The following is a 27,990-nucleotide window of genomic DNA, read 5'->3' on the forward strand; positions in this document are numbered from 1 at the left end:
ATCACGTGTCATCCCACAAGTGTGACATCTTTTGTGGGACGAAGGGAGTACATAAATTTAAAACCACAATATGAAAATCTTCGTTTTGTTAAAAAACAGAAAAAGTACAACGCGAAATACTAAAAAAAACTACAATTTCAATGTGTACATGACCAAATTTTTTCAATGGGAATTGAGCTGGGAAAATAGATTGTAAGACGTGGGAAATGAAAATAAAATGTGGTGTATTTATAGAGTGGAAAATAGGAAAACAAATTAGAAAACTATAGTCTGGACTTTAGTCCGGGTGCCCAAAGTGGCCGGACTATACATATGACGGGTGTATGGGGCGAGGCTTAGGGCGACCATCTGCAATGGCGGACTATAGCCGGACTATGCAATGGTTCGAGCTATAATCTGCCCACTGCGGATGCTCTTACCTATGAGACTAAATATCACAAGAAACCTGCTCTGTTTTTACAAGTGTTACCTCATCATAATCTAGGGATAGATCATTCGAGAGCTCCAACATACAAATGAGGGAAAGGCAGATAATGAAAACTTGCTAAATAAGTCACCACCTTTTCACCATGGTGTCGGATAAAGAGTGGGGAACCCACGTTGGAGAAGAAGGTCACGTGCAAATCCGAAAGAACAAATCTCATGTGTTATGCACGTGCCCTGCTTCTCCAACGAGGGCTACTCACCCATAGTTATTGAATTAAGAACCCGCAAGAAACAATGGAAGGCACAGCTCCTGTATTTGTTTATATACAGGACGATCGAGTTATATCAATGGAGTGGCCATTCTTTAAATTCTCTTCATATTATCACGCAAGAAAAGTGATCTACATTACTTTTCTGTCAAACAAGCATATTATTGATTGTTTTGGTTTTTGGGAAAAGGAAAATTAAAGGCATGTATTTTCGGGCATGAAAAGTCATAATTGTTTTCTACTTACCTTGGTTGCATGATGAGAAACAGAGTGAAAATTCAAAATGAGCAATGAAATTATGAGAAACCCTCTAGTCTTTTTTTCACCCCTAGAGAATTTGACCTATTTCACACGTTCAAGTAAATCTTTTTCATCCTCCTTTTGACACTTTGCATCGATCTTTGCCATTGTATTTGCGTCGAATTTATGCGGTGGGTAAAATTTCTCGGGCATGTACAACAATGATAAAAACTTTGACAATATTAATGGATGGGAAAATAAATGCAGAAGAAAAATACTCCTATGTAGGAGGTCTAGGCTGTCGTGTTCTGCGCGAGTTTCCCCGAGAATATCTTTGCTTATATAATTTTCTTTTCCATGCAGCATTCAGTTTTCGATCCAAAATATTTTTAAAAAAATAAATTTAAAATTAAAATCAAACCAAATAGAATTACTTGAAACAATCAAACACCAAAAACTGAAATTTGAACGACAAAATTCAATTTGAACCCTAAAACCAAAATCTCAACTAAAAAAATAAAAACCGAAAAATTGAAATTGCACAAATATATCTAAAAAATGAAGGGAAAAAAATCAAAATTTTCAAAAATTAATTTTCTGTAATTAACATAAAAATATAGTACGTCGCATTAGCCAATTAATAAATTCTGACACTTATAAACTATAATATTTAATTATCATAACATTTGTAAAACTACATTTGGATTCCATTCAGTCTTTCTATGTTTGTTATGTTAAAATTGTTCAATATCCCTATCAAGTAACAGGGTCCTTATACTTAACTTTGCCTAATATTTATGTACAGTTTTGTAAACTTACGACCTTAATTACGATATAAATCTAATTGGTCTTCTGATCTGCCATAAAGAAATTCAACGATCCTTGTTAACATTCTCTTTTATGAAATGTATGTCAACTTTTATATGTTTTGTTCGGTCGTGTTAAATTGAATTTTCTAAGATGTTGATGATCACGTTGTTGTTGAAGAATAACTTGCACAGTTTTAAAGTTCAATTTTGTCATCAGTTTTCTGTAGTCATAGGATATCGGTCAATCTACTTTAGATTACTCAAAACTTTTTCTCGATGCTTGACGAAGAGCAACCACCTTTCATCTTTTACTTCTCCATGTCTCAAGGTTGTCTCCGGTGAAAGTAAAGTGCCTAGCAGTGGATTTCCTATCAATAGGATTTCCAGTCTAATCTGTATCGATTTACCCAATCTAATTTGTATTATCGGTTTACCCATCTATTTTCAAGTGACATGTGTTTGCCAAAAAAAAGTCTTTGTCTTGTTGTCCATTTGGAAATGTTACACAAGATGGGGTTGTTCAAACCCATCTTGCCTATTTGGAAATGCATAACTCAATCATTTCCAAAATTCATGTAACTTTACATGTGCCTATTTCGAGAATCCAGGTTCTACATAAGCCCATTTCAAAAATCAAGTTCCTACATGAGCCTATTTTACATGGGCCTATTTCAAGAATCTAGTTTCTACATAAGCCCATTTCTAAAAGCAAGTTCCTACATGAGCCTATTTCGAGAATTTGCTATTGAAAGTGACCTCATTTAAATCCAAATATCATAAAGTTCAATTATAAGTAAAAGACACGATATTGATGTAGTGCTAAGTGAAATCATTTTGTTTCCACGAAGACAAAATTAACAATAAATTTTCAAAACGTATAGATGAGTTAAGTGGGACCTCGAGAGGATATTGAAAGGGGCTTTAACCCATTGGACAAGTCTCGTATAGCCCATTTTGGCGTCTACTGGCGGCTGATTCATTCAGCTGAGACCACTTTTTTCAGAGATTAAGAACTTAATTAATTACTTTTTTAATACAGTATTTCATTAATTTTTCTGTTTTTCATATCAATAATATTCTTCCAAACCTATTATACCTCTGTTTTGCGATTATTAGTGACCATCCATCAGTACCAGAACATATATTAATGATAATATAATTGCGTATAATAAAGATAATTAAAACATTACTATTTTCTGTTTTCCATATCATTAATATTCTTCTAAACAAATTTTACCTTTTTATTATTATTATTATTAATGATCATCCATCGACACCATTATATATATAATAATGATAATATAATTATCTATAATAAAGATAATTAAAAATTATATTACTATAGAATTCCTAAAAAATACAAAAATGGCAAATACATAATAAAAAATAATCAAATAAAAAAAATTAATTACATCCGCTGAAATGCAATATATAAAATACACAACTGGTGTTTATTACATTTCATAAATATTTTAGCATGAATTGAAATTATGGGAATTAAAGAACATATTATTGTCAGCAATCATAGTAAACGAAAATAGACACTGAGCAAGAAAGAGATTATAGCAAAGATGAAATATTACAAAGACATCAAAGAAAAGATTTTTTGTTGTAAAACTATAACAAATTTGGTTTTTATCTTTAGTGAATGAAAAATCATAAATTTGGTATAAATTTTATTTTTCTAATATAATATGGAGTATAATTATATATATACTCTCTCTTTCCTACTATAGTCCGAGACATTTCTTTTACACAAGAAATTTATGAAAATAATGTTTAGTGAGTTAACTAGAGAGATAATAATATAAAGGTTAGGTGAAAAGAGACAAAAATAAGAGGAAAAAAATATATTAACGGTATTGGTACTGGGTGAAGGAAAAAGTGTCACAATGCGAGGAGGCCCGTGTTGCTAGAGGGGGAGATAGGTGGGACACCGACTGGGGCACCTCTCCATTGGTAGGATTCCGAGTAATGGTGGCGGTCCGAGCTAGGGAGCGGTGCCCATTGTGGAGGCTGGGGGGGTAGATTGGATTTTTTTTTAAACCCAAGTTTCAAACTCTAAAAATACAACCATGTTTTCACATTCATTTCATGGAAGAAATTTGGATACAAACACTAGCAGATTCTAGCATATGATTTTTAAGAATATTAAGGGAGTCATTTTGTTATTTATATTGTTATTTATTTAAATATATAATGTGATTGATAACTAAAAAATTCAAATTCAGATTGTTGGAATAGAGGTATGGAGAGAGGTATGAAGTTGTAGGAGCTGACATATAAATTGAGGAGAATGATGATGTGTTACTCAGGAATACTTAATTATAATGAGACAATTAAAAAATAAAAACGATTTAATTATAGTGGTATAGAGGGTATATTAATTTTATCTTACTATTTAAAATATTTATAAATTAATAAAATTGTAACAAATGATACCATGAACAAATTCAATTATAGTAATTTGTATATTAATATTAAAGAAAACTTTATGAACTAATGAAATTGCGACATATGATACCACTTCATTGGGTAATAAATAGAGGATGGAGGGAGAGTTTGCAATCTTATTTATTCGATAGTCACCATGGATTAAGGAAAGATTGGCATGTAGTAATATTCTTTTATATTAGTAGGATGGAAACAGAGACATGTTCATGGTGTATGCTTGTAAATTTGTAACCCGATAAGATTTACAATTCTTACCTGAAACCAAAAATTTAGGGTTAGGGTTGTAAATTTTTAACTTGATAAGATTTCAATGAATTATATGATTAACCCGAAACTCACTGGGTTGTCTCGATTGAACTCCCTGCATAGAGATAATACATAATGTTTGGTTGAATAATTCACTTTCCTACAAAACTTTTAATCAACACGAGGGAGATCAAGGTGGACAAAATTTGGACATAAGTAGTTTTTCTTTCTCTCGTCAGGGACACTGAAACATTTTACTATGCCTTAATTGCTAGTAAAAGATAAAATTAAATTCTTTTTCTTTAGGTAATTTAAAATTTTAAATACGAATTGAAACGTCAGTTATAGAACATACCATAAAATTTATATTTTACATCTTCGTTTTATGTAGAAGTGGCCATTCAATTTCGTGAGATGCACATTGGATTAAAACCATAGCTAGAGCTCTTTCTAGAGCTCGTTTATTCCAGTATGAGTAGCATATAGCAGTAGTAGTATGTATAGTTCACTAATTAAGAAGACCACGGAGAATCATTGGAACAACTTAATGCTAAAGCCTAAAAGTGATTGAATTTTCTAAGCCAAATGTTTGTTAAAAGTGATTGTATTTTCTAAGCCAAAATGTTTCATATTCGAATTTCACTAACACGTAATGTGAAATTCGTTCATTACAATAGAGAGTATATGTTTTAATATAAATTGGTAAAATAAGAAATACGAGAGAAAGAGCAAAAGCAGTGGATCATATTTAAAAATGGGAAGAGACTAATTTTTGTGCTGGAAATGAAAATAATAGACCTTGTTATCATGGATTAAAACTACACATTTTCTTATAAAGATGAAATCCTTTTAAATATGACATTTTTGAAACCTCGTGTTGTGTTTCCATATTTCACTAATAAGGAGTACACTAGTTTGACAAGATTTAAGACTGCACGTTTTATTTTAAAATGATTTTCCAAGTAAGGAAAATAAATCATTAATATAGTGAAATTGGAGAGTGGAGAATTAACAATGGAGGTAGTCGATTTCACCATAAAATAGACAGGTGAAATTTTTCAAAGCAGTCTATTTATGGATTTGGATTAATGCCACGGAGCCGTTTCGATCTTATCCAGTCGTCACGTGTTATCGCCATCACAATTCCCACAGATCTCATCCAACGGCCCACATTCCATCACAATCCCTAAAGTTGCTCGATCTTTAACGCCCACTCCGTGCATAAATATCTCCACTCAAACCAACACCTCTCTCAACTTAAGCATGGGATTACTCGATCACCTCTGGGACGATACCGTCGCCGGCCCCCCGCCCGACACCGGCCTCGGAAAACTCACGAAACACGCCACTTTTAGCTTCCGATCCAATTCCGGCAAGGGTACGTCGAAAGCGCTGAAAACAGATCTAGCCTAATCTATTGCATTAAACTAATCGGATTTCGGTGTAAATGGATGCAATTTGAGATGTAAAATTGATGAACTGTGTAATTGCAGAATCGGAAGAGAATCGAAGATCGTTTGGAGAAGATGAAGTGAGAGTGACTAGAAGCATAATGATCGTAAAGCCGCCGCAAGGGAGTCAGAAGGACTCGCCGCCGGTTTCCCCCGCCGGCTCCACTCCCCCGGTGTCACCTTTCGCCGGTAAGGTTTGGAAATCCAAATTGAAGCTCGTTTAATCAGTTTTTAGATATTGATCAATTTATTGAATGAGCTAAGTCTTTGCCTGCATAATGTGTTAGGTAAATGGTGGGGCATTAGATAATGAGATTGTATATATGATTTGGATAATAGATAGAGTACAAGATATTTATTAATTCTAGCTAGTGAACTAAAGAGAAAATATATATTTATGGAAAAGGTCACTCTCTTTGAGGTAGTTGGTTACACTTAATATGTGAAGCATGGTCATCTTTTAGAGGTTTGTAAAAATGCTAAGATTAATACTCCTTTTTTTATTTATTAGGGTTTTGTTTAGGGTTCAGTGACTGTTATACCGGTTTTAATGAGAAATTGGTAAATTAATTATAACAAAATTAGATTAGGTATGTAGGTAATTAGTTGTGGATATTGATGCACATATTGCTCCATGTAATTAGGCGGAGGAGGGAAGGAAGCATTCCGTTTCCGGCGGAGGTCAGCGTCATTTGCTTACGAGAAGGCAAGAGTTGGCGGAGGAGCCGGTGGCTCTCCTCCTACTTACGACGTGTGATATTTACTGAAGCGGCGACTGGAAACGAGAGACTGTTTTTGTAATTAGCTATGTACATGTATATATGCGTATTATATATATGTATGTCGAGCCTTTTTCTCGTTTCTCTTTGCTAGATTCCACGAGATATAACGTGAGGCTTCATATTATTCACATGATAATAAAATTTATGATAATGCTAATACTCGTTTACAAGTGAACAGCTTCTCGATGAAAATACTAATACTCTTTTATAAGTGAACTGCTTCTCACTTGAAGTATAACGCTCTGGATATGCAACTCCTCACAATTTTATAAGGGAACGGCGTTTGGCTACGATGTTATATTCACTAATCTGGATCAGATATATGAACTCCATTTTTTATGTCTATTGAAATAAATCCTACATACGTGGACATGCTCCTTTTACTTTTATACTATATTATTGGCATATTACGTATCCAAGGTAATTTTTTGAAAGACATTTATTCAATAATACTATATTGTAAATTAATCTGTATATATAATACAATATGTTTCTTCCGGTGTCTTATCCAGTTAGAAAAATCACTACTTGAAAAAGAAAACACCAAAATTAGTATTGTCTCAAATCAATCTTTATTAATTGTTTTAAGGTTATTATTCATACCAATATTGTTGCATGCATCTAATAGTTTATCGTTTGAGTAATGCTATGTGGCCATAATGTGGCCAGCCACACAATGGCATTTTCGTAAATAATTATAAAAGTCAACGCAATAAATTAGTAGTAATAGTTAGTGCTAAGATAATTTTACTTAAGTACCCTTTTCTCAATTTTTTGCTTAAAATTTAAATTTACAACATTCTCTCTCCATAACAATTTATGCACAATTTATGAAATAATTTATGCACAATTTACGTCAAATTATATGTATGTTGTATTGGAAATAATCATATCATACCTATTAACTAAGAGAAATCACAATTTATCATAAATAAATTGTGGTAATAACTAATAAGTATGTATGCTTGCATATAGTAGTTAATATATTTTATGATCATGTTTAATAAGATCATGTCACACTTAGTAATATTTATAAATATAATGTCTCACACTTATGAAATTATTAATCATATTATTTCATACTCCTACAATTTATTTATTTTCAAATATATTTTATAATTTGTTCATATATCAATTTATATACTTGAAAATTGATCACTGAAAATAGAATTGAAATATCAGGAGTATATTTTATAAATAATTAATTGAAATTTTGAAATAATTTGAATAACTTTTAGTACTTCATTCATAAATTTTCACTTGAAAATTGATCACTGAAAATAGAACTGAAAATAGAACTGAAATATGATGAGTATATTTTATTATGACTTCAAAATTAATTATACAGCCGTACATATTAAATAATTTGAATAATTTTTGGTACCTCATTTTGAATTATTAAAATACGTGTTTGATTACAAATAAGTGCATGTTTGATTACTAAATAATTTATAATAACTAAAGATTAGTATAATTTAAATTGATCAAAATAATTAAATTACATAACTAAAGTGTATGGTTCAATGTTTTTCAAATGCTGGCATTGGGAAATAACTAAGAGATTTTTTTTTTCATCATGACTTAGAGTTGGTTCTATTAATTTTCGCATCAAATAAAAAATGGAGAATGGAATTTGAAGTTCTAATTGTACGTATTAATGGTTGGATACAAATAGATACTACTACTACTAAATAGATATTCAACATAACTATTTTATATTTGAGGGTATATTAGTCTTTAAAAAATTGTTACTCTCTAGATGCATTAATTTCAGCGATTTGGTATTAACAACAAAATTTTAATAATTTTTTAATATTATGGCTGGCCATAATGTGGCCATTTAGCACCACTCTTATCGTTTACTCTCAAAATTCAAATCGTAGAAACTTGAATGATATAAATTTTATAACCACGATTTCATCCTCCATAATTAGAATTTCAACACATCCTCCATAACAACTTCTTTAGAGGCGGCAACGACGTGCAATTAAGATTTTTGTGTATGGTTGTTAGAAATATTGAGGTCTCCGTGAAATAATAGCTCGTTCCCATGATAAATTACGACTATATTCCGAGCACAACATATAAATTAGGTTCGATAGAAAGTTATTAGTTAATTTTATACAGTTTTTATGATTATTTTTGAAGTTACAAACTTTTTATTGATTTGCCAACTCTTTACAAAGTCCACAAGCTAAATTTTGAGGAGAAGCGAAATTGTATGCACAAATATAGGCGCTAGCTTCGCCTCTAAAGTGCACCACCAACGTACAATTTTAGTTAGGGATCACAAGGATTTTGAGGATTAGTGATAGACTTAGAGCACTCCCAATGGTGCCGGCTAAAAGTCGGCGTTTTTTCGCCGTCTATCGCCGAGTTATCGCCGACCAATGGGAGAGGTCGGCGATAATTCGGCGTTTTTTTCTCCCGTTTTATCGCCAACCGGCGAAAAATCGTCGGATTATCGCCGAATTATCGCCGACCACTGTGGGCGATAATTCGGCGATAAATATATTTTTTGTTTTTTTTTTTTAATTTCCCCCTATAAATACACACCTTCTCTTCATTCTCTCCCCATCCTCATCCCTTTTTTTAATGTTTACCCGTGTTTAATACAACGAACTTTATTACTATTATTTGTTTTGTTTTATAAATTAAATTAGCTAACTTTATTATATACAAAAATAAAACAATTAAATTAGTGATGATGTAAAAATGAAATGTTGAGTTAGGGAGAAATAAAGGAGAAACCATTGGAGCAGTTGGCTAAAAGTTGGCTAAAAACTGGGGATAAATTATGGTGCTGATGTGGCACTGATGTGGCAGGAGTTAGGGAGAAATAAGGGAGGTATTAGGGAAACTGTTGTGAATGCTCTTATAACCTCTAAAGTTTTGTCGTCCTTCGTCATAGATAGTATACCAAACCAAATCTGGAACAAAATCATCGTAATTTACATCGCGAATAAAACTTTCGCACCTTTTAAATTTAATGTCTTTACAATTTTTTGGCAAAAATGAGCAATTCATAATAGAGCAACGAACATAATGTTTGTACCAAAATCATAAAATGCTCATATATTTACAAAATAAACCTTAGTATAATATTTAAGTGTTTAATTTGCTAGCCAGGGCAAAATATATTTGACCAAAATCATAAAATGCTCATTCTTTTAAGGCTTTGATGTAGTAATATTTTAGACCAATCATAAATGATCCTATATTCAAGACAAAAAATGAATTTCTGTCTTGATTCAATTGCCCAAACTTCAAATCACATCTATGGGAGAGAGGAAAGGGGTAAATAGAACTTGAGGCATGGCTCTGTTCTTTGTTTTTTTTTGGTAACTCAGTGGTGTGGCTCTGAAAATTTTTTGGGAGAGCTTGTGGGGACGGAAATGGTCAACGGACTTTCACATGATAAACAAAAAATTTGATCATCAACTTGAATCTGTTTTGATATCATGTAAAAATGGCTAGTTCAAAAGATTATGCTTTTAAGAGAGAGAGTTATCCATGCTATAACAGAAGAAACATGATATTTTTTTACCAAATCCACGTGGAATAAGAATTAGAAGTGTAAAAAAATAGAGATAAGAGATGGACCAAAGGAGATGTACAGATATGATTGCTTCTGCATCGTACTAAAACCATGCTAATACAAAGTATGCAATTAATATATTTTTTATATTTCTATATGTATATATGCAATGAAGGAGATGCCCCACGTCCAACTCCATTTGTTTCTTTATTACCTGCATTCATTTAATAATCCTGGTGATTACTTAAATTTGTGACTACTTTCAAATTAAAATAAGAAAGCAAAGAAAAGAGACCATACCTTTTTTCCTGATTTCCAGTTCTGTAAATCTCAAACTTATCACTGTCACCATAAAAAAGAAAAAAAATCAAGCTGGGAAGTATGATAAGAATTTACTTGCCGGAAATCATATTTCCGGCATGAACTTGTTCCAAGCTTCCTGACGGGGGGCACCTAAATTCACCTCTCCTCTGAATTAAACTTGTTCCAAGCTTCCTGAGACACAAGGAATGCATGTTAAGTGAAAATCCATGGGGTCACATCTTGCTCTTTGTAACTATAGTAGCCCAGAAATAGTCAGTGTCTGTCTAAACAAATGAGAATTCAGAAAGAAAAAAAAAACACCTATTACATACAAACCTTTAGTAGATCAAAAACTTTCTCGCATATGTACTTTTGCTGAATTGTTGCACCGCGTTGTTGTAATTTATCAGGGTGAACACAGAGAGTGGCCCTCCTGTAAGCCTTTTTAACAGCCGCAGAAGTTATCACTTCTGTTAATGAAACTGGATGCCAGCCACTATCAGGCCCAAGGATCTGCCAAAGGCATTTATTCATTACCCATCCAACAATCATTTATTGATAACAGATTTACATACCATATTAATAACAGTAAAAACTAGAAAAATATGCAAACGTATTCTGGGTATAAAACGAACACTGAGATGATGGATCGAGATATAAGAGAAATGGAAAGAAAAGCATACATATTGTAAAGTAGATAGCAGGGCTCGAAGGTTTCCCTGTTTTCCACTTGACCATCTCTTGACTTCAGCATCCAGAGTTTCTGCAACTTTCTGCAGAAATACTTCCTCTAAGATAATAGACAACATCAGATAATAGAAACGAATCTCAACGAAAGTATAGCGTTCTTACATTCCTCTCTTCTCTTTCTTTTTGTGCAAGAAAGTCTCGCCTATTTTTCTCTGCCAAGGCATTTGCCTGAAATTGTAGCAAAATGAATATTAAAGGATAATGCTACAGAATGAGAAAGAAAAGAACCGGATGACAAAGAATGCACTCACTGCACGCTCTGCAGTTCTTCTATATCTTTCCAACCGAGCTTTACACCTCTGAGGTGATTCACTTTCAGCCCCTACAAAGTTTTAAATTGTGTAAGAAAACCACCTCCAAGGAAATCATGTAAAATACTACGTGTAGTTAGGGCTTAAAAACAGAAACAATAACTTGAAAAATAATATTCTAATGGAATCCATGAATATCCCTTTCACTAAATGCATACCATCATGTGTTGAAGAATATGCATATCGCACACGATTCGAGACTCCAGTACCTTGGAAGTAAATGTCCTGACAATCAGATAAAACAAATCACATGAATATTCAATCAACCAGAATTTAGAACTAAATGCCAGGAAGCCCACTCACAGATGGCAAAAAGCTCTGTCTTGCATCAGTAAATCTAGAAGACGCTGAAAACCTATCAGGTACAGATTTTTCTATTCGATCAAGGGGTTCATGTGCAGGCTTTTGAGCCATTAACTTTTCAGCAGCTCGCTGTCGAGCCTCTGCAGTTGCTCTCTCTACAGCAGCTCGATCAGTCCTAAGTCTTGCCTCCGCTGATGCCTTCTCCAGTCTTTCTTGAGCCTCTGCCAGAGCTCTTTGTCTTACTTCAGCAGTGGCTCTCTCAACTGCAGCTCTCTCGCGAGCTTCAAAATATGATCTTTCTTGAGCTTCAAGAGCCGCCTTATCAACTGCCATCCTGTCCTTTTCTCTTTCCCTTTCCCGCTCTCTTTCTTCCTCTAGTTTTCTCATATGTTCATTTTCAGGCGCAGTTTCCTGTCTTATTCTTTCCCCTACTTTTAGGTCTTTTCCTGCAAAGTTGCCTCTCATATTTGAGTTTTTTACTTCAATTGGATGGCTTGTAGCATCTTTCTTAGATGATAGTCTGTCACTATATTGTTTCAAGAATGATGGGATTTCTTCCATCTTCCCTCCACTAGCATTAGACTCTGGTATCACTTGACGCAGATTGCAGTTATCACTGATATCCACCCTTTTAACAGTAAACTGAGAACTATTCATCTTTTGGCCCTCACCACGAGAGTGTCCCAGTTCTGACAATATTGTACCTGATGTAACACGTGAGACCCCCATGTCAGAGCCACAAGTCTTCGAATGTAACATCTGCTTGGGTTCGCAAGGAGACTTGATATCATTGTTTGCAGCACTGGGAGTGTTTATTTCTAGTGAGCCATCTTGATTCTTGCTGAATTCATGAAATCCACCTAGAACCCATATGTCACCCCCAGTCTCAGTTTTATATGTACTACTCTTAGGTTTATCTTTCATGTCCCCATTTTCTTCAGGTGAAAATGCTCTTTGAGAGGATCTCAGCATTTGCATATTATCATGCTTCCCCAAGTCTTTAGTTGCAGTCACTTCATCAACTTTATATCCTCCCTCTGATACTTCCAATTTATCCCCATCTATGAGGATAAGACTATCGAGATCCCATTCTACTTCACTCTCATCATGTCCATTAGGCTGAATTTCTTCAGCATGCTCACTCATGTCTTCATGCAAACTAGCATCCGAACTCGATTTCATATTTTCTGTTTTTTCAAAGTCCTCTTCCTCACTAACTGCTTCTGTCTCAGACATTCTGAACCTCAAAACAGTATCTTCATTGTTGGGCACATCTTGATTTCTCTCTTTATTTACATCCAACTCATATCTGGCTTGGCCAAAAGCCTTCCTAGAGGCTGACTCATTCACTGTCAGTTTACCTGTTTCCATATCTTTCTCACAGTCAAGCCATCTATTCGAACTGTTACCATGGCCAGCAGCTATATACGAGTTGTCACCACTCTCTCTATGCTTCTTAGAATCTCGAAGGATCTCACCATTCTCTTTCAGGTCATAATTTTCTTCCAGAATGCTTTCAGATTGTTTTACAGAATCCCCACTTTGTTGTATGCCGCCAGTTCTGTCGTGCATAATTTCCCTTGTTTCTGCTTGCATGACATCTTCAAAACAACTTTGAAATTCTTCCACGAGAATATTTTTTCCATCCATAATACGAGTCTGTTTTGTTATTTGAGAATCAACAGACTTTTTCTCAGTATCCATTCTATTAGGAGAATCCTTGCTCTTTAATTTAGCCTCCACTTCATTCTCATTTCCCCTAGCTTCTGTCTGCAACTCAAAATATGCAGTTGCTTCCCTCCAAACAACATCACGGGCAGAATTATCAGCACTGTTGTTAGAGCATTGGACTCCATGAGGCACTAGTATTTCTTCAGTGCTCTCTATTGATCCCATCCTTCCTTCAACAATAGGCATGGAGACTGGGGTTTTATCCCCGCATGAGTGAAGGAACTTCTCATCCTCAGTGTCCATGGAGGCCCTGGCAGTCTCATTTGTTTTCTCCGCCACGTTAGCAGCACTGTGGCTGCGGATATACTTCCCCTCCACTTTAACATTCCTATTTTCACTTTCCTTACACTCATCAGATAAGGTAGCATTTATTTTCGCATCAAAGAAAGGCGGTGCAATGTCATCAGCCACTCCGTCAGAGGTATAACGCTGAAAAGGATTTCGTTCTGCATTTGGTTTGTCATGCTGACTTTTTTTAACAGCTAAGACAGGTGGAGGCCTAGACGGGGGTGGTAATCGCGAAGGCTTAGTTCGCAGACTGATATCACATACTGTAACAAATGGTTTTATTTGGGAAGTAGAATTCCCAAGTATCTCCGAAGGTTTAGAATCATTTGTATGTGTATCAGAGCCACTGAGTGAGGAATTTGGTGAACCTTTGCATTGCTTTTCTCCAGCAACTCTTGCACCATATTCTCCACCGTGGTTGGTGTTACTTAGCATGCCCTCGGAGCAATCTTCATCATCCCCACCCCATGAAACAGGACTTTCATAAAGAGAGAAAGTATATCCAGGAACAGCACTAAAATTAGTCACATGACTGGTCGTGGTGAGCACTGTACCGGCACTGATATGACAAGATTTATTATAAGATGCAGTATGCTTGTTAATGTTTTCCAATGTCTGCTGAAAATCACCATCTGATAACCTTTGGCTCTTATCCGATCCAGCCAGCGGATCTAATTCTTCTGACAGAGACCCACTTTGTGCTGGACTCCTACAAGAAAATATTCCAAACACAGGTCGCAGTTACAACAAAGCATGACCAAGCTTTTCTCTCAAAGAGAAGGAGAGATGTTTAGCTTCTCTAATTACAAACAACTACAGTCAAACTCCTAAATACATCGACGATACATACCTCCCAGTCATAAAGATGGCAACCCAAAAATAATAGCCTTAGTAAGCAATTTATTCTAACTAATTGTTCATTAAGATGCTTGAAATTTGAAATCTCATATTGAATTAGCTCCTCCGACAAATGAATTTCGGAATGCACGTTTATTATTACGTTATATGTAGAAAAGAAAATACAACAAGAAGGAAAATGTTCAAATGCATTTGAATTCACAACACTCTCTGAAGGAAATAAACACCCTCTCCAGGTGACCTTGGAGCAACTCTCTTTAAGCTAAAGGGTTCCAAAGTTCTCTGTAACTCCTTTGTTTGTCAAGAAGTTCCTATGCAGAGCTAGTGAGTTTAGTTGTAAGAATTGAAGCCATCACCAGGACAAGCACCAGCCCCTTTCAAGACGAAGTGATTAACTCCTGGGATATAATGCACTCAAAGTCTCAAATATTACTCCCTCCGTCCCGGATAATTCGACTCACTTTCACCAGGCACGGGTTTTAATAAATGTAATGAAAAGTGAGTTGAAAAAGTTAGTGGGATGTGGGTCCTACTTTTATATATTAGTTTTATAATAAAATGTGATTAGGAATGAGTTCGTAGAATATGGGGTCCACTACCAAAAATGGTAAAAGTGAAATGGGTCAAATTATCTGGGACGGAGGGAGTACCTAAATCTGAAATTAAATTCCATATGAAATACTAGACCTAAGCAGTAATGCTTGTATTCTACACTTGACAAAAATTAAGATAATAAAATTCATGACAGATAATGTTACTTAGATTACTGGAGGCATATAAATGAATACCAGGGGTCATCAGAGGAGTCTGAGTCATATCTGCCACTGGAGTGTCCAACTAAATCCTCAACTGATGCTGTACAGTCAAAGCCTTCACAGCCCCCAAAAACCTCATTGTAGTCAACATCAGAGTGGAGGCTGGAGTCCTCACTGGCCATGAGTGGGAGATGGAGCATGGGTATTGACGAAGATTGTGAGGTGTGAAAGCCGCCAAAAATCTCCAAGTAATCCTCAAAGCGTGGGGCCAGAGTTGGCAGGCCCAACTTTGGAGGGCCGCCAAAAACATCATTGTAAATGGACTTGTGAGAAGTGAAGGCATTGTTGGAAGAGAAGCTCCTCTTTGGGAGTGACAGAGAAATGTTCTCCATTTCCTTTACTTTGTCTCTGAAAGGAAGGTGTATATTGTGCTGTATATTGACTGCTCAACCAATGAAAATGAATATATCATGCAAAAACAGAAAAGAATGAGAAACAAAATGCAGCGACCTAATGAGAGAGACTCGAAGACATTTGCATAAAAATAATACTGAGTACAGCACAATGTCAACAGAAACAGGCCTAAAAGAAGTAGGTATTTGAAGAATTGTGTGATCAAACAATCCATTATAATATGTGGTGGATTGGTCTAAACTATTTTTATCTAAGCTATGCCCAAAATAAACAACCACAGGCTGCAACACTAAAAGTTATAGAAATATCTGAGTAAGCATTGACTACAGAGACAGTTAAAACAAAGAGAACATATTAAAAATCCCTTCAAAGTATTTATCCTAACATGAACAAAATATCAGGCATATGGGGCTGACCACTTATCAGTTATCACAGTTTTAATCTTTCAACTTCACATCATCAATAACCCCTGTAAAACTTCTTTTGAGATTTATGTTAGCCAGGGGTAAAACTCCGAATACAGCACACTTTTTTCCTTCATCCAATTCCAAAATTTGTCTTCTCAGTCCCATCACTTACAAAATGCTAGTTATAGGCCGAGTCATCAATTATTACGAAGTTATCACAAGTCAACAAAAATGCAAATAGAGCAAGAGCGATCCCCATACACATACAAGTAGAATCATTTTCCCTATTGTCTCAGTAAGAATACGGTACGAAAATGGAAAAAGTGCATTTATTAATAATCATCCACTCCTACAGGATACATCTCATTCCTAATTTTACTTTACATGCACACAATTCACATAGCCGTTTTACACAATTACACATAAACAAAGTTTCCAGTGCATTCAAAAATCCAGCATTGGAGTAGACGACCAAAAGATAATTAAAACGACGATCGCCAAATTACAGTTTCAGCAACTACAAAACATTATCCGGTAACCTATTATCCCCCCGAGGCTTCACTCGCACAGTTTAAATCAGCTAAAATATACTGATTTGAGAAGCAAACAAACACAATCCTAAGTAAATAGAGAAGCTGCGACAAAAAAAAGGAATTTCAGAGCAGATTATGACTCACCTAGGCGGGAGCGGGTAGAGAACTGGAGGCGGCGTAGGTAGGTGAGAGGGAAATGTGCTTCTCCAAATCCGTTACTTTTTCAGTGAGAGGAAGGAGCATGGCGTGAGTATGGTGGTGGGATGAATGATGAAGGCTCGGGTTTACAAATCACTCATTTTGGGGCCGTTTACCACTCTTTTCCAATTCAAAATTATTTTTTTATATATAAATATACTGTGCCGAGTCCTATTAATTAATACGGAAATTCTTTAGATATTAAAATTTCAAACATACTTGATTTAGTGGGTGGGCTTACTATTTATTAACAATAACGTAAAAAAATGCTCAACGAATATTACGAAAACATGCCAGCTGTACCGTACGGACGAACTAGAAGTTGTTCGCAAAACTATAACCAGAATATTTTACCAAACGCTTTTCTAAATTAAACATTTTATTATTTTATGTTTATGTAAAAAGAATACATGTAACGCAATTGCATGGCTTATAATAAGTACATAATTAAAACGTTAGTAGTAATGACTAATGCGATATTTAGAGCTGTGAATTTCGTCAGAATTTAAAGTGGATAAAGTAAGCGGGGACAAAAGATTTGAGTCGTATTCTCGAATTTAAGCCTTTAAGCTAGGGCGCTAATCATGGGATTTGACAAGTTATTGTTAGGGTATCAAGCTTTTTGTATTTACAGAAAAAAGAAGATATATATGGGGCCATGGCTCCAATTTTGTTATACTAATAATTAATTACAAGCATCATTTCTCTATAGTATAAAACAATTCCCTCATTTGTGTCCATCGTGCTGCGCACTTTACATAAAGATAAATTAATTGTAAGATTGTATATATAATATTCAAAGTTGAAGGCGTGTATTAATAATTAATAATAATACATGATGCATTGTTTTTCTCCCTTGGAAAAAAGGATGGTGCAGTGTGTAGTTGAATAAATTAAAAGAATCAATGGTTATGATCATTATTATTTAATACTACTATATATTACTAGTAATAATAAAGACAAAGTAGCATGCTTGCCTCTCTGTCTATATATGTTTGCCTCATATTCAAGCTTTCATTATGGGTTTAGGAACTCAATCATTCTTTTTTCCAGATTATATTATCCTATCTATCCACCAAATTCGGTTATGTTTTCCTCAAACTTTCAATTTCTCCATTGAGAGGTTGAGGAATTTGATGAATATGATTTCGAAATCGCAACTTAATTTGTTAATATATTCGCACAGTTTCTTAGTCGGTATCAAAAATAAAAAATAAAAAAAAACATTCAGGTACGAAACTAACACAAACACATATTTTAATTATATGATGCATATCGTATTATAGTATATGAACAATTGTGTGTACAGTTAGAGAGTTCGATTAAATCTGTTAAACTTGTGTCTTAATTTTGCCACTTAAAACACAATTGTTATCTGCTGAACTATTGGATTCATTACACTAAAACTGTTGCTAAGATAATTTATTTGAATTGAAGCAATGAGAATGATTGCTGTCGCGGACTCAAATGGATATAGAGAAAAAGGCCTTTTGTCGTAATCAGGGCTTCATTTATTATAGATTTATAGTTCTATTGATTTATTTGTGTGAGTTGTCAATCAAAATAGATTGAACTGACATATGTTTATATTTCACACAGAACCTGTTACCTGCCATATTAATATGCTTCAAATCAAATCTCTAATACCATCCACAACGGCGGATGTCCCGACGGACGTCAGACCGGCGTGCCCGACGTCTGCGCGAGACGTCCGCCATTAGGCAAACGTCCGACAGACACGGACGTGCATTGAGGACACCAGAGTTCTGCAGATTTGCGACGACGCCCGCCATTGCGAGTTCCCGACGGACGTCCCAATTTTTAAATTATTTTTGTAAACTCTATATATACAGCTCGTTGAAAACTCTATATATACGATTTCTTTAAAAACTCTAACGCATGTATTATCGTCGAAAATGAAGGTCTAAAACAAAAACATATCATACCGCGAGACCCCGTTCGGTTAGCTGCAACTATATAGATTCAAGGCATAACATGTAACTTTGTTTGAATCATTTTTTAATTTGGGATGGTTTTTTTTTTTTTTTTTTTTTTTTTTTTTTTTTTTGAACTATGTATTTTTTTAAAATTTAAATATATATGTATGTTTTTTTAAAAAAAATAAAATCGTTGCATTTTCTCCGTATTCGTATCGAAATTTTAATTCGCATATTTGTGAATTTGTTAATTTCTATTATTGTGGATGTTCGCCAGAATGTCCTTGGGGATGTTCGTCATTGTGCAGTGGGATGTCCTTATAACGTGGCAGTGCAGTTGGAGATCCTTATGACGTGGCAGAAGGTGTTTTTGGGATGTCCGCCGGGACATCCGCACCACTGTGGATGCTCTAAATAAAAAATAAATTCATTATATGGATTTATTTCTATATATGGCAGAATAATTTGAAATGTACATCATCCATTTTGTTCCCGTCCAACGTTCAATTTCGTATCAAGTTCGGATGGTTTCATATCAAGTTCTACAATCCTTTCGACCAAACGCTCTTCACCAGTCTATAAAACTCTATTGCAGGAGTATAGTATGATTATCAAAGGCTGTTAAATGCGTAAGACACATTTCTTACCCACCCTAGAAGTAAATGCAAGCCTGCAATTGTGTGACATCGATTTTTCAGACCAAGAACTGCATGGAAGATTACGGTTATACTCCCATCAATTTCAGTTCCCCAATTTCACATGTTCGTCGACATAAATAAAGGTACTCTCTCTATCTACCATCCTCCGTGTGAGCTGAAATTACTTTGTTGGATATTGAGAGTGTTATACTGGAACTAGAGCCTTCGATTCTAAATCTAATGTTTGGTTTCACAAAATTACTTGGATTTAAAATTGAATTACAATTTCAAAATTAATAATTAGAATTCCGAATAATTATAAAATTACATACCTTCGTTTTGAGCACCAAATCCAGTTACATTTCCATTTTTTAAATGAAGCACCAAATCCGGTTACAATTCCATTTTATTGTTGTCACATTAGTATTTCATATTATAGTCACAACACCCATAACGCATCTCCATTTTCAATTCCAAATCTAGCTACAATTCAATTTCTTCATTTCATCACTTTTTATATTATTCAATTTTATATATTTATATGAATTATGATATTTATAAAACATAACAATAAAATAATATAAATTTGAAACTATTTAAATAAAAATTCCTAAAATAATAGTACAAATTAAAAAAATGCATAATCTAAAGTCCTGAATTAAAAAATGGATTACAAATCCAAATGTCTTAATTTGTCGCAACTTACAAGTAATTACTAAAATAGAGTTTACAAGTAATTTGTCTTAATCATTCTCAATATATCACGAAAAAACTTCATAAAAAAAATAAGACAAATGATTGTTGCAATTTAAAGCAATTAAATAAAAATTTTATAAACTAAAACTACTATTCAAAACAAAATTGCTCGTCATTTCAATTACTATATATTATGTGGGTATATATTAGTGTTTACATATAGTGTGTCTATTATATAGTATAGAATAGGGGTGGCAAAATGGGTAGCGGGTAATGGGTAATTCCCATCTCGACCCGCTACCCGCCGGGTATCGGGTACCCGATACCCGACGATAACGGGAAATGGGGCGGGATCGGGTAGTGTATTTTAGAGTTTTGCGGGTAGCGGGTATACCCACTATCCGTACGGGTATACCCTTTAGTCCCGTTAATACCCGTTATTATTAGTATTAGAGCCATATATCATTTTTAATACTCCCTCCATTCCATATTAATAGAGGCGTTTCAAATAGTTAAATTAGAGAAAAAAATAAATAGTTAAATAATAATAGCCATATACACATTCATTTTGAAAAATTAAAAATAAATAGTTAGAATGGAGAAAAAAATAAAGTAAGAGAGATAATAATATAGTGAGAGTTCTTATATTATTATTTTTCCAAAATGAGTGAAGAAAATGAAATGTCTCTAAGAGTTCTTTTGAAATATTTTTATATTCCGACGAACATACAATTGAAAACTCATCGGAACTAGCTATAGAGTCCCCTCACTTTTATTCTTAATCTATTTTACCATCAATATTAATTAAGTAAATTAGGGAACATTGACGATTATTATGGTTTTCAAATTTTTTATTCGAATTTCGGGTCGGGTACGGGTACCCGCAATGCCGGGTACGGAATACCCGACACGGGTATCGGGTAATCCCGGTATATCACGGGGCGGGTATTGGGACAACCAATTTAGCTAAAATCGGGTATGGGTACCCGACTTGTCGGGTGCGGATACCCGCGGGTAACCCGTTTCGCCACCCCTAGTATAGAATATGCATAAATTTTCCATATAAAAGGGTGTGCATTTATGTTTTGATTGTTTCCATAATTTATATATCTAGTTGGAATTGAGGTTAAATATATCTCTATTTGTCAAAAATTTAAGGGTGTGATATACCAAATAGGATTGCCACCTTGGTATTCCTTGACTCGGGAATTTTTTCTCCTAACTTTTGTCGTTCACGTTGAACAAAGTTTCATTGCGTATTTGGGCCAAGCCTAAAATTGTGAAGTCAGATTTTTTGGATCCATTGACGTAGGAGAATGGATTTAAGCGTTACTCCATCCATCCGCTATTACGAGTCTCATTTCTTGGCAGTACGAGTTTTTAAAAAATGTTAAGAAAAATGACTGGAAAAAAACTAGTGGAATAGGAATCCCACTTGTATATACTATTAGTTTTAGATGAAATGTGAGTGGAATGAGTTAGTGGAAGGTGAGACCCTATTAGCATTTATGGTAAAAATGAACTGGAACTCCTATTTTTGGACGGACTAAAATGAAAAACGGGACTCTTATTCGCGGACGGAGGGAGTATTTGGGATGAAGTGAAGAGTGAGGCCATCCGCAACGTTGTCTCTTATCCGTCTCTTAACCGTCTCATCTCTTCACTATTCATGGGCCCCACTGTACTTTTCAGCTCATCTCTTAACTAAGAGACAACACTTGCATCCCTCCATCTCTTAACCATCTCTTAACTATTCATTCAATTTCATTTGTTATTTTTAATTCCAATAAATTTAATTAATAAAAACACACTTTATTAAAATAAAATAAATATTACAATTTAAAAGCCTAAAAAATAAAAAAAATACATAATTTAAAATCCTAAAAAATAAAAAAAATACATAATTAAAATACTCTAAATTAAACTATAAAAACTACTCCGCCGGCGAATCATCATCCCCCGAAGTCGGCGGTGCACCTATACCAAGTTGAGCTCTCATCTATACTAATCTAAAGTGACAGTTTGATGAAATGATAATTTTATCCTTTTTGGAGGGAAAATGTGAAGCTATTTTGTTTACCCTTTTGGTCATTTTGAAAAGTGACAACTATTGGATAGAAAATTGGTCCAATCAAATGATAGCTTCCCAATCAAGATTTGGAACAATTATAATGCAACATTGAATCTGCAAAATGAAACATAGGGAGATAAAGGGGAGAAGAAGAAAGAATGCATCGTGGAAGACCCCCAATCATCGCTGGAGCGGCGGCGGATGGCAGCAGCGGTTGTGGTGTGATAATGAGAGAGAAAGGTGAGAAGGAGAAAGAGAGAATGGCGGAGACGCGGCACAGTCGGGAGAGCACAGTGGTGCGCTGGGTGAGACGGCGAGAGAGATGCCGGAGATGAGGAGTAGGAGGCGGCGATGCAGGAGGGGTGACGACGGGCGTGAAGAGAGATGAGCGAGGGAGGTGGACGTGAGAGAGTACAGTGCTGGGGATAAAAAAGAAGATAGGAGAGAGGGAGGCAGACGAGCAGTGCAGCCTCGCAGCCATCCCACGAGGAGAAGACGGGAGGAGGGGGAGGCGGACGAGCAGATCAGCCTCGCAGGCCATCGCATTTGGCGACGGTAGCAGCGCCGAGATGGTGCTGGCCGGAGTAAAGGAAAATTCAAAACCATACCGTTTGAGGAAAAAGAAATATCATTTGAGCTTTGACAATTTTAACCAGAGGACCAGGAGCTTGAGCATGTCGGTCGGTCGGGTGGAGCCGTGATGTGTGTTTCGAGGGTTGCCAGCGACAAGCGCTACACAACGGCATCAAAAGGGAGACGCCGATGGTTGGAACCAGAGAGTTATGCGAGGGAGAATGAGAAAGAAGATGTGAGAACTCATTGTAGTCAATGGATCGGGTAATTAGTTTCAAATGGGCGAGACATGTTTGCATTTGTACTTTTTAAAGAATTGGGTCAAGCCCATTTTGCAAAACCTAATTCAGGCCCTATGAATGTAATATTAATTTTATTTAGTAACTAATTATTGAAAAAATTATAAATTTTTCTTTTATAAGAAATTTTTTAAAATTCTGAATTCGTTAGCTTAATGACAAAATTGTTTTGTTTTATCATGTTATTCCCCGTATAAATATTTTTCTTTTGGTTTGAATATTTTCTATAAAAAAAACATGATAATTGTTTTTATTTTCTAAATAAATATGAATAATTATTTAGAGTTACGTATTATTAATATATGTTTTGAAAAAGGGAAAATCATTGAATAATATTCATATCAGTTTTTCTAAAATTTTAGATGTTAGGATTTAGAATATTAAGAAAACAGTAGTAAATGAAAACCTAAAAGTCAACTTTGACATTTTTACCATAGTAATATATATAGTTATACTATTACTTAAATAATATTTGTATATCTTATTCTAATTAAGTCATATTTTTTTAATATAGTTATATAGTTACACATCTTCTTTTTGTTATTAATTTTTATTATTTTTACTTCACTTAGATTATAAATTAAAATTGTATAGATATTTCATTCATTAGGAAGTAGTAAATTCTTCATTTAGAGTTACACAAGATAATTACATTTCTATTTTTTTAAATCTTCATATTGATTTGAATTTATATTTTCTATAAATTTATTATACTCTTATATTATATTCATAATTTGAAACTCTTATGTCATGTGCATAGCACAGGTGTTAATACTAGTATACTCAATTCCGGCCATATGGGCTGAAACTTGGCCAGGAGTCATTTTTGAAAGGTCTGTCATCGTGGCGACTAGGTACATGGACATTAGGGTGTGCGAGCCCATGCCCGTGCCGGAGCCCAAGCCCGAGCCCGCCTGGCTTGATTCACCGCGGCCCCTCCCTCTCCCCCTTGCTCTAGCCGCCTTCACCGCCTTGTTCCCTTGCGGCCGACGTCGTGTACCGGAAGAAGACCCCCCTGCATCATCGGTTGGCGTGCCCTCACGTGAGGTGTTGCCTTCACCGCCATCACTAGACGAGTAGTGGCCACGCGCCGTGCGCTTCGTGCGTTTCAAGGTGGTGGACTTGCGACCAAACATCGACAAGCTTGAAATCTTTGCCGACGTCGTCTTTGAAGACCCGCAACGCCGCTCTCAGAATGTCGGCTCCACTGGCTCCGCTCTGATAATTCGCCTCTTCTCCCCTGTATATCGCGCAAAATTATTTGACATCTCTGTCGCATCGGTCCCAATGACTGCGGAGCATCTTCACGTTGCGGGCAACGGTATTCTTCGGCCTTCGTGCGTTGTAAACTTCGGTGACTTTTAGCCAAAAACACTTGTGGGTTTGTTGATTCCCGACGACAGGATCGTACGAGACGCTGATCCAAGCGTCGTACAGAGCCAACGTCTCGGCTTGGCTGTATGGATGACGGGTGCCGTCTCCCACAACCTCTGCCTCCGCTTCCTCCTCTTCCTCCTCGGCATTGACGCCGAGCCTGAGGCTGATCCTGCCGGAGCCGGAGCCGGAGCCTCCACCAATTGGCCGGGTCGGGCAAACTGCGTTCAAGCGCCAAAAAATTCTCCGAAATTTGGGATAATCCCGGCGATTGCCCGTACCTCTGGGGGGAGGGACAATAGTATGCATCCACATCAAAATGTGGTGTTTGGTACGCCGGCGGGGTGGTCGAGCCTTGGGTGCCCGGCGACGAACCGGGAGTACCCAAACAGTTGTACATGCTCGCCCAATCGTCGAACGAATTCAAGTCGAACCCGCCGGAGCGCCGCCTGCTGGAGCCGCCGCTGGAGTTTCCATCGCCGGACATATTTTCAACAATTTGAGAGTAGTGTTTGTGTGTAAAATGGTGAATGGAGTATAGAGTATATTTATAGAATAATAAAAGAAAAAAAAATTTAAAAATTCGACCGTTTGTTCCCAACCGTCATTTGACCGTTTGAATTTTTTATTTATTATTAAATTCGAATTTTTCAAATTTATAAAAAAAATAAAAATTTATTACGTCATAATTCCGACGCCCACTCGCGGGCCGACGAGTGGGCATCACGCAATGCTCCAGCGCGCGCCACATGGGCGCGCGCGTCGTCTTGCCAGCTCGAGGCCGGCCTCGCCGGCACGCGTTGCGCGACGCAATGTCTCGTCTCGTCGAGACGAGCCTAGCCTCGCAACGCTGTCTCGATGCTGGCTCGTCTCGTCGAGACGAGACCGAGCCCGCATCGAGTCAGCGATGCGGATGCTCTGAGGGTTTCGGGCCGAAAAATTTAAATTCTAGGATTATACTGTATTTAGAATTTCATTATGAGTTGAATTTTGCTGTTAAAAATTTAATTCTGTAGTATGTTGTTAAAAGTTTAATTCTAAAAAAAAAATTGGTAGGATATTCAACTGCAATTAGATAACACATTACACACTTAGAAAACTATAATTAATACTTTCGACATGTCACATGTTATGAATTTAACAAAAAATAAAAAAGAACAATTTCCAGGTAAATCTTTGATAAAATGTGGATAACTAGTGTTTAACTTAAATAGGGGAGTAGTACATAAATTATGGAGTAATGATCCTAATCGTTGCGAGGAAGAAACTTGGGGTAACGGTGAGATTTAGTGTGATCTTGGACCTTGGTACTCCACTATTGCAGCTCCGGCCAACGCAGCTAATGTCAATGCTTGTGCGTGCAAAATTAATGTTGTGTTGCACTTACCTGGCGTGGATGATCTTGACGCTTGGCTTGCCAGGCTGAGACCAGTTGTACGCCAATGATCCAATTACTCCACTTGCCCACAATCCCCCTTTACCAATTTCATTGACCACAAATCAGAATAACCCATAGATACCTACCAACAACCAGAAACAATAAATAGATGAGGAGGAAGAGTTACCAACGGCGCGAAGCTTGTTGTCAACGATCCATTCTCTGATTGATTCCAACTTAGACTTGAACAAGCTGTTAGATTCCGCCATCACTTTTAGGTTTTTTGTTTTAGATCGCTGCAGCCTGCAGGGCAGGTTGAAAGTAAATTCAGGACGGAAGAAAAAAGGTTGAGAGATTGATGAATGCTTGAGAATATATATTTGTAGATACGATGATGCTTTGATGAAACCGCGTTGTGAAGAGGAACAAGGAAAACAGAAATTGGCATTTCAAAGTTGAAATTAGGGGCTCCGGCGCCACCATACTTATTCGAATTGCCACACTTATCTTTAATATCTCCTTTTATCTTAACTAGTATCATCATCACCCTTACTATGCACGGTCGTATAATTTTATAATTCTAAATAATAATAATAAAAAAGAACTAATATCATTATGCACACTTTAAAAAAATGTAATTCAATAAAAGTCATAATCACATTTTGCTATAAAAATCCATCCCATATTTATAGTCACATTTAGAATTTTTCATAATTGGACATAAAATTTTACTCCATTATTCACTAAAATTACACTTAATTGTCATTATCAACACAAAAATAAACCAAAACAAAAATAAAAAACCAAAAAGTAAAAAAGGGACTCACCTTCAACCAACTCACTTCATTTATTACACACTCCATCATCTCACTTCATTAATTACACACTCCATCATCTTACTCCACCATCTCACTTCATTAATTACACACTCCACCATCTCACTTCATTAATTACACACTCCTCCAATTTCTTAAAACCCGTGCCATAACTAAATGTGTCTATAAATTTGGGACGGGGGAGTATTATAAAACTCCAACAATTTTTAATTTTTTCCTACTTTATTCCTTTTTCAACACAATTTCTTAATCTCCGTGCCGAGAAGTTTTGACTCAACTAAATTGGGATTGAGGGAGTATATAAAGATGGGGTTCATATTCCACTATTTTTTTTTACTTAGTTTCTTTTATAAGTCAAACAATTTCTTAAAACCCGCAAATCTGAGACATTTAATGAATGAATGGAAACAGGAGGAAATAGTTAAAATTGAATGGGGATTTGACGGTAGGGAATTTGGTTGTGAAATTTCCTTATTGGAGTAATAATTTTTGTATTTCCTAATATTTTCTATTTTTCTACACTCATTTAAGAATATAATAATTTTCTCACATCTTTTCAAAGCTATATTGATTAGAGATAGAATGTCCATTAATATTTGTGTGTATATTTTTTATTCGTTTTTTTAGCTTAATTTAAGAATGTATTTATGTTTACATCCTTTGCATATTGATATATAGGAAAAAAATAATTTAGAGGATATTTATTGGACAATCTCATATTTTACTCGGCTTTAATTTCAACAAACTTTATAAATTATACTCTCTCCACTCTAAGATAGTCGAATCGTATTTCATTTTGAGTTGTTTCAAGATAATTGAGTCTATTCTTTTGTGGCAAATCTTCTTTTATACTTTACTCTATTTTCCTTTCTCATACTTTTACTCTTCCTATTTTAAAATTTAATATACAATTTTTTAAATTTCATGCCTTAAAAAAATTGTCCTAATCAACTTTTAAAGAAAAGGAAGTACTATAAAACAAATATGATAAGATTGATTTCGACAAATGATTCTTGGGTTAATATGTTGGCAACAATTGCACTCAAGCTTGACAACTTTAATCAATTAGAATAACCCCAAAATAAAAATAAAAAGAACTAAAAACCGTCTCTCAAGATGACG

General features: G+C 35.4%; 2 protein-coding genes across 4 annotated transcripts; one reads left to right on the top strand and one right to left on the bottom strand.

Annotated features, from left to right (window-relative positions):
- The first annotated feature begins 5,664 nt into the window (after window positions 1–5,664).
- On the top strand, window positions 5,665–6,756 carry LOC125204468 (dormancy-associated protein homolog 3). Of its 2 annotated transcripts, none has more exons than XM_048103131.1 (3): window positions 5,665–5,822; window positions 5,938–6,089; window positions 6,540–6,756. In XM_048103131.1, the coding sequence occupies exons 1-3, from the start codon at window positions 5,708–5,710 to the stop codon at window positions 6,660–6,662; spliced, it is 390 nt and encodes a 129-aa protein (XP_047959088.1). In that variant the 5' UTR covers window positions 5,665–5,707; the 3' UTR covers window positions 6,663–6,756. The 2 variants fall into 2 exon arrangements, with proteins under 2 accessions (XP_047959088.1, XP_047959089.1); XM_048103132.1 differs by having other exon boundaries at window positions 5,938–6,084.
- Window positions 6,757–10,275: 3,519 nt separating this feature from the next.
- LOC125203809 (auxilin-related protein 2-like) lies at window positions 10,276–17,125 on the bottom strand. 2 transcript variants are annotated; one of them, XM_048102265.1, is made up of 10 exons: window positions 17,013–17,125; window positions 15,548–15,956; window positions 11,883–14,610; window positions 11,738–11,804; window positions 11,520–11,590; window positions 11,371–11,436; window positions 11,202–11,291; window positions 10,855–11,031; window positions 10,516–10,710; window positions 10,276–10,429 (listed from the first exon to the last, which is right to left on the bottom strand). In XM_048102265.1, exons 2-9 carry the CDS (start codon window positions 15,904–15,906, stop codon window positions 10,675–10,677), a joined length of 3,594 nt encoding a protein of 1,197 aa, XP_047958222.1. In that variant the 5' UTR covers window positions 15,907–15,956; window positions 17,013–17,125; the 3' UTR covers window positions 10,276–10,429; window positions 10,516–10,674. The 2 variants fall into 2 exon arrangements, with proteins under 2 accessions (XP_047958222.1, XP_047958223.1); XM_048102266.1 differs by having other exon boundaries at window positions 15,548–15,922; window positions 17,013–17,093.
- Window positions 17,126–27,990: the final 10,865 nt, after the last annotated feature.

This window comes from Salvia hispanica, chromosome 2 (assembly GCF_023119035.1).
Source record: "Salvia hispanica cultivar TCC Black 2014 chromosome 2, UniMelb_Shisp_WGS_1.0, whole genome shotgun sequence".
Lineage (NCBI taxonomy): Eukaryota > Viridiplantae > Streptophyta > Magnoliopsida > Lamiales > Lamiaceae > Salvia > Salvia hispanica.

What these genes read in the sequence shown, in the direction of transcription:
- LOC125204468 (XM_048103131.1), top strand. Translation starts at nt 5,708, where the DNA reads ATGGGATTACTCGATCACCTCTGGGACGATACCGTCGCCGGCCCCCCG. An exon ending in CCGATCCAATTCCGGCAAGG is followed by an intron (nt 5,823 to 5,937) that starts GTACGTCGAAAG and finishes GTGTAATTGCAG; the next exon opens with AATCGGAAGAGAATCGAAGA. An exon ending in TGTCACCTTTCGCCGGTAAG is followed by an intron (nt 6,090 to 6,539) that starts GTTTGGAAATCC and finishes CCATGTAATTAG; the next exon opens with GCGGAGGAGGGAAGGAAGCA.
- LOC125203809 (XM_048102265.1), bottom strand. Translation starts at nt 15,906, where the DNA reads ATGGAGAACATTTCTCTGTCACTCCCAAAGAGGAGCTTCTCTTCCAAC. An exon ending in GAAGAACTGCAGAGCGTGCA is followed by an intron (nt 11,437 to 11,519) that starts GTGAGTGCATTC and finishes CTACAATTTCAG; the next exon opens with GCAAATGCCTTGGCAGAGAA. An exon ending in AAGTTTTTGATCTACTAAAG is followed by an intron (nt 10,711 to 10,854) that starts GTTTGTATGTAA and finishes CTTGTGTCTCAG; the next exon opens with GAAGCTTGGAACAAGTTTAA.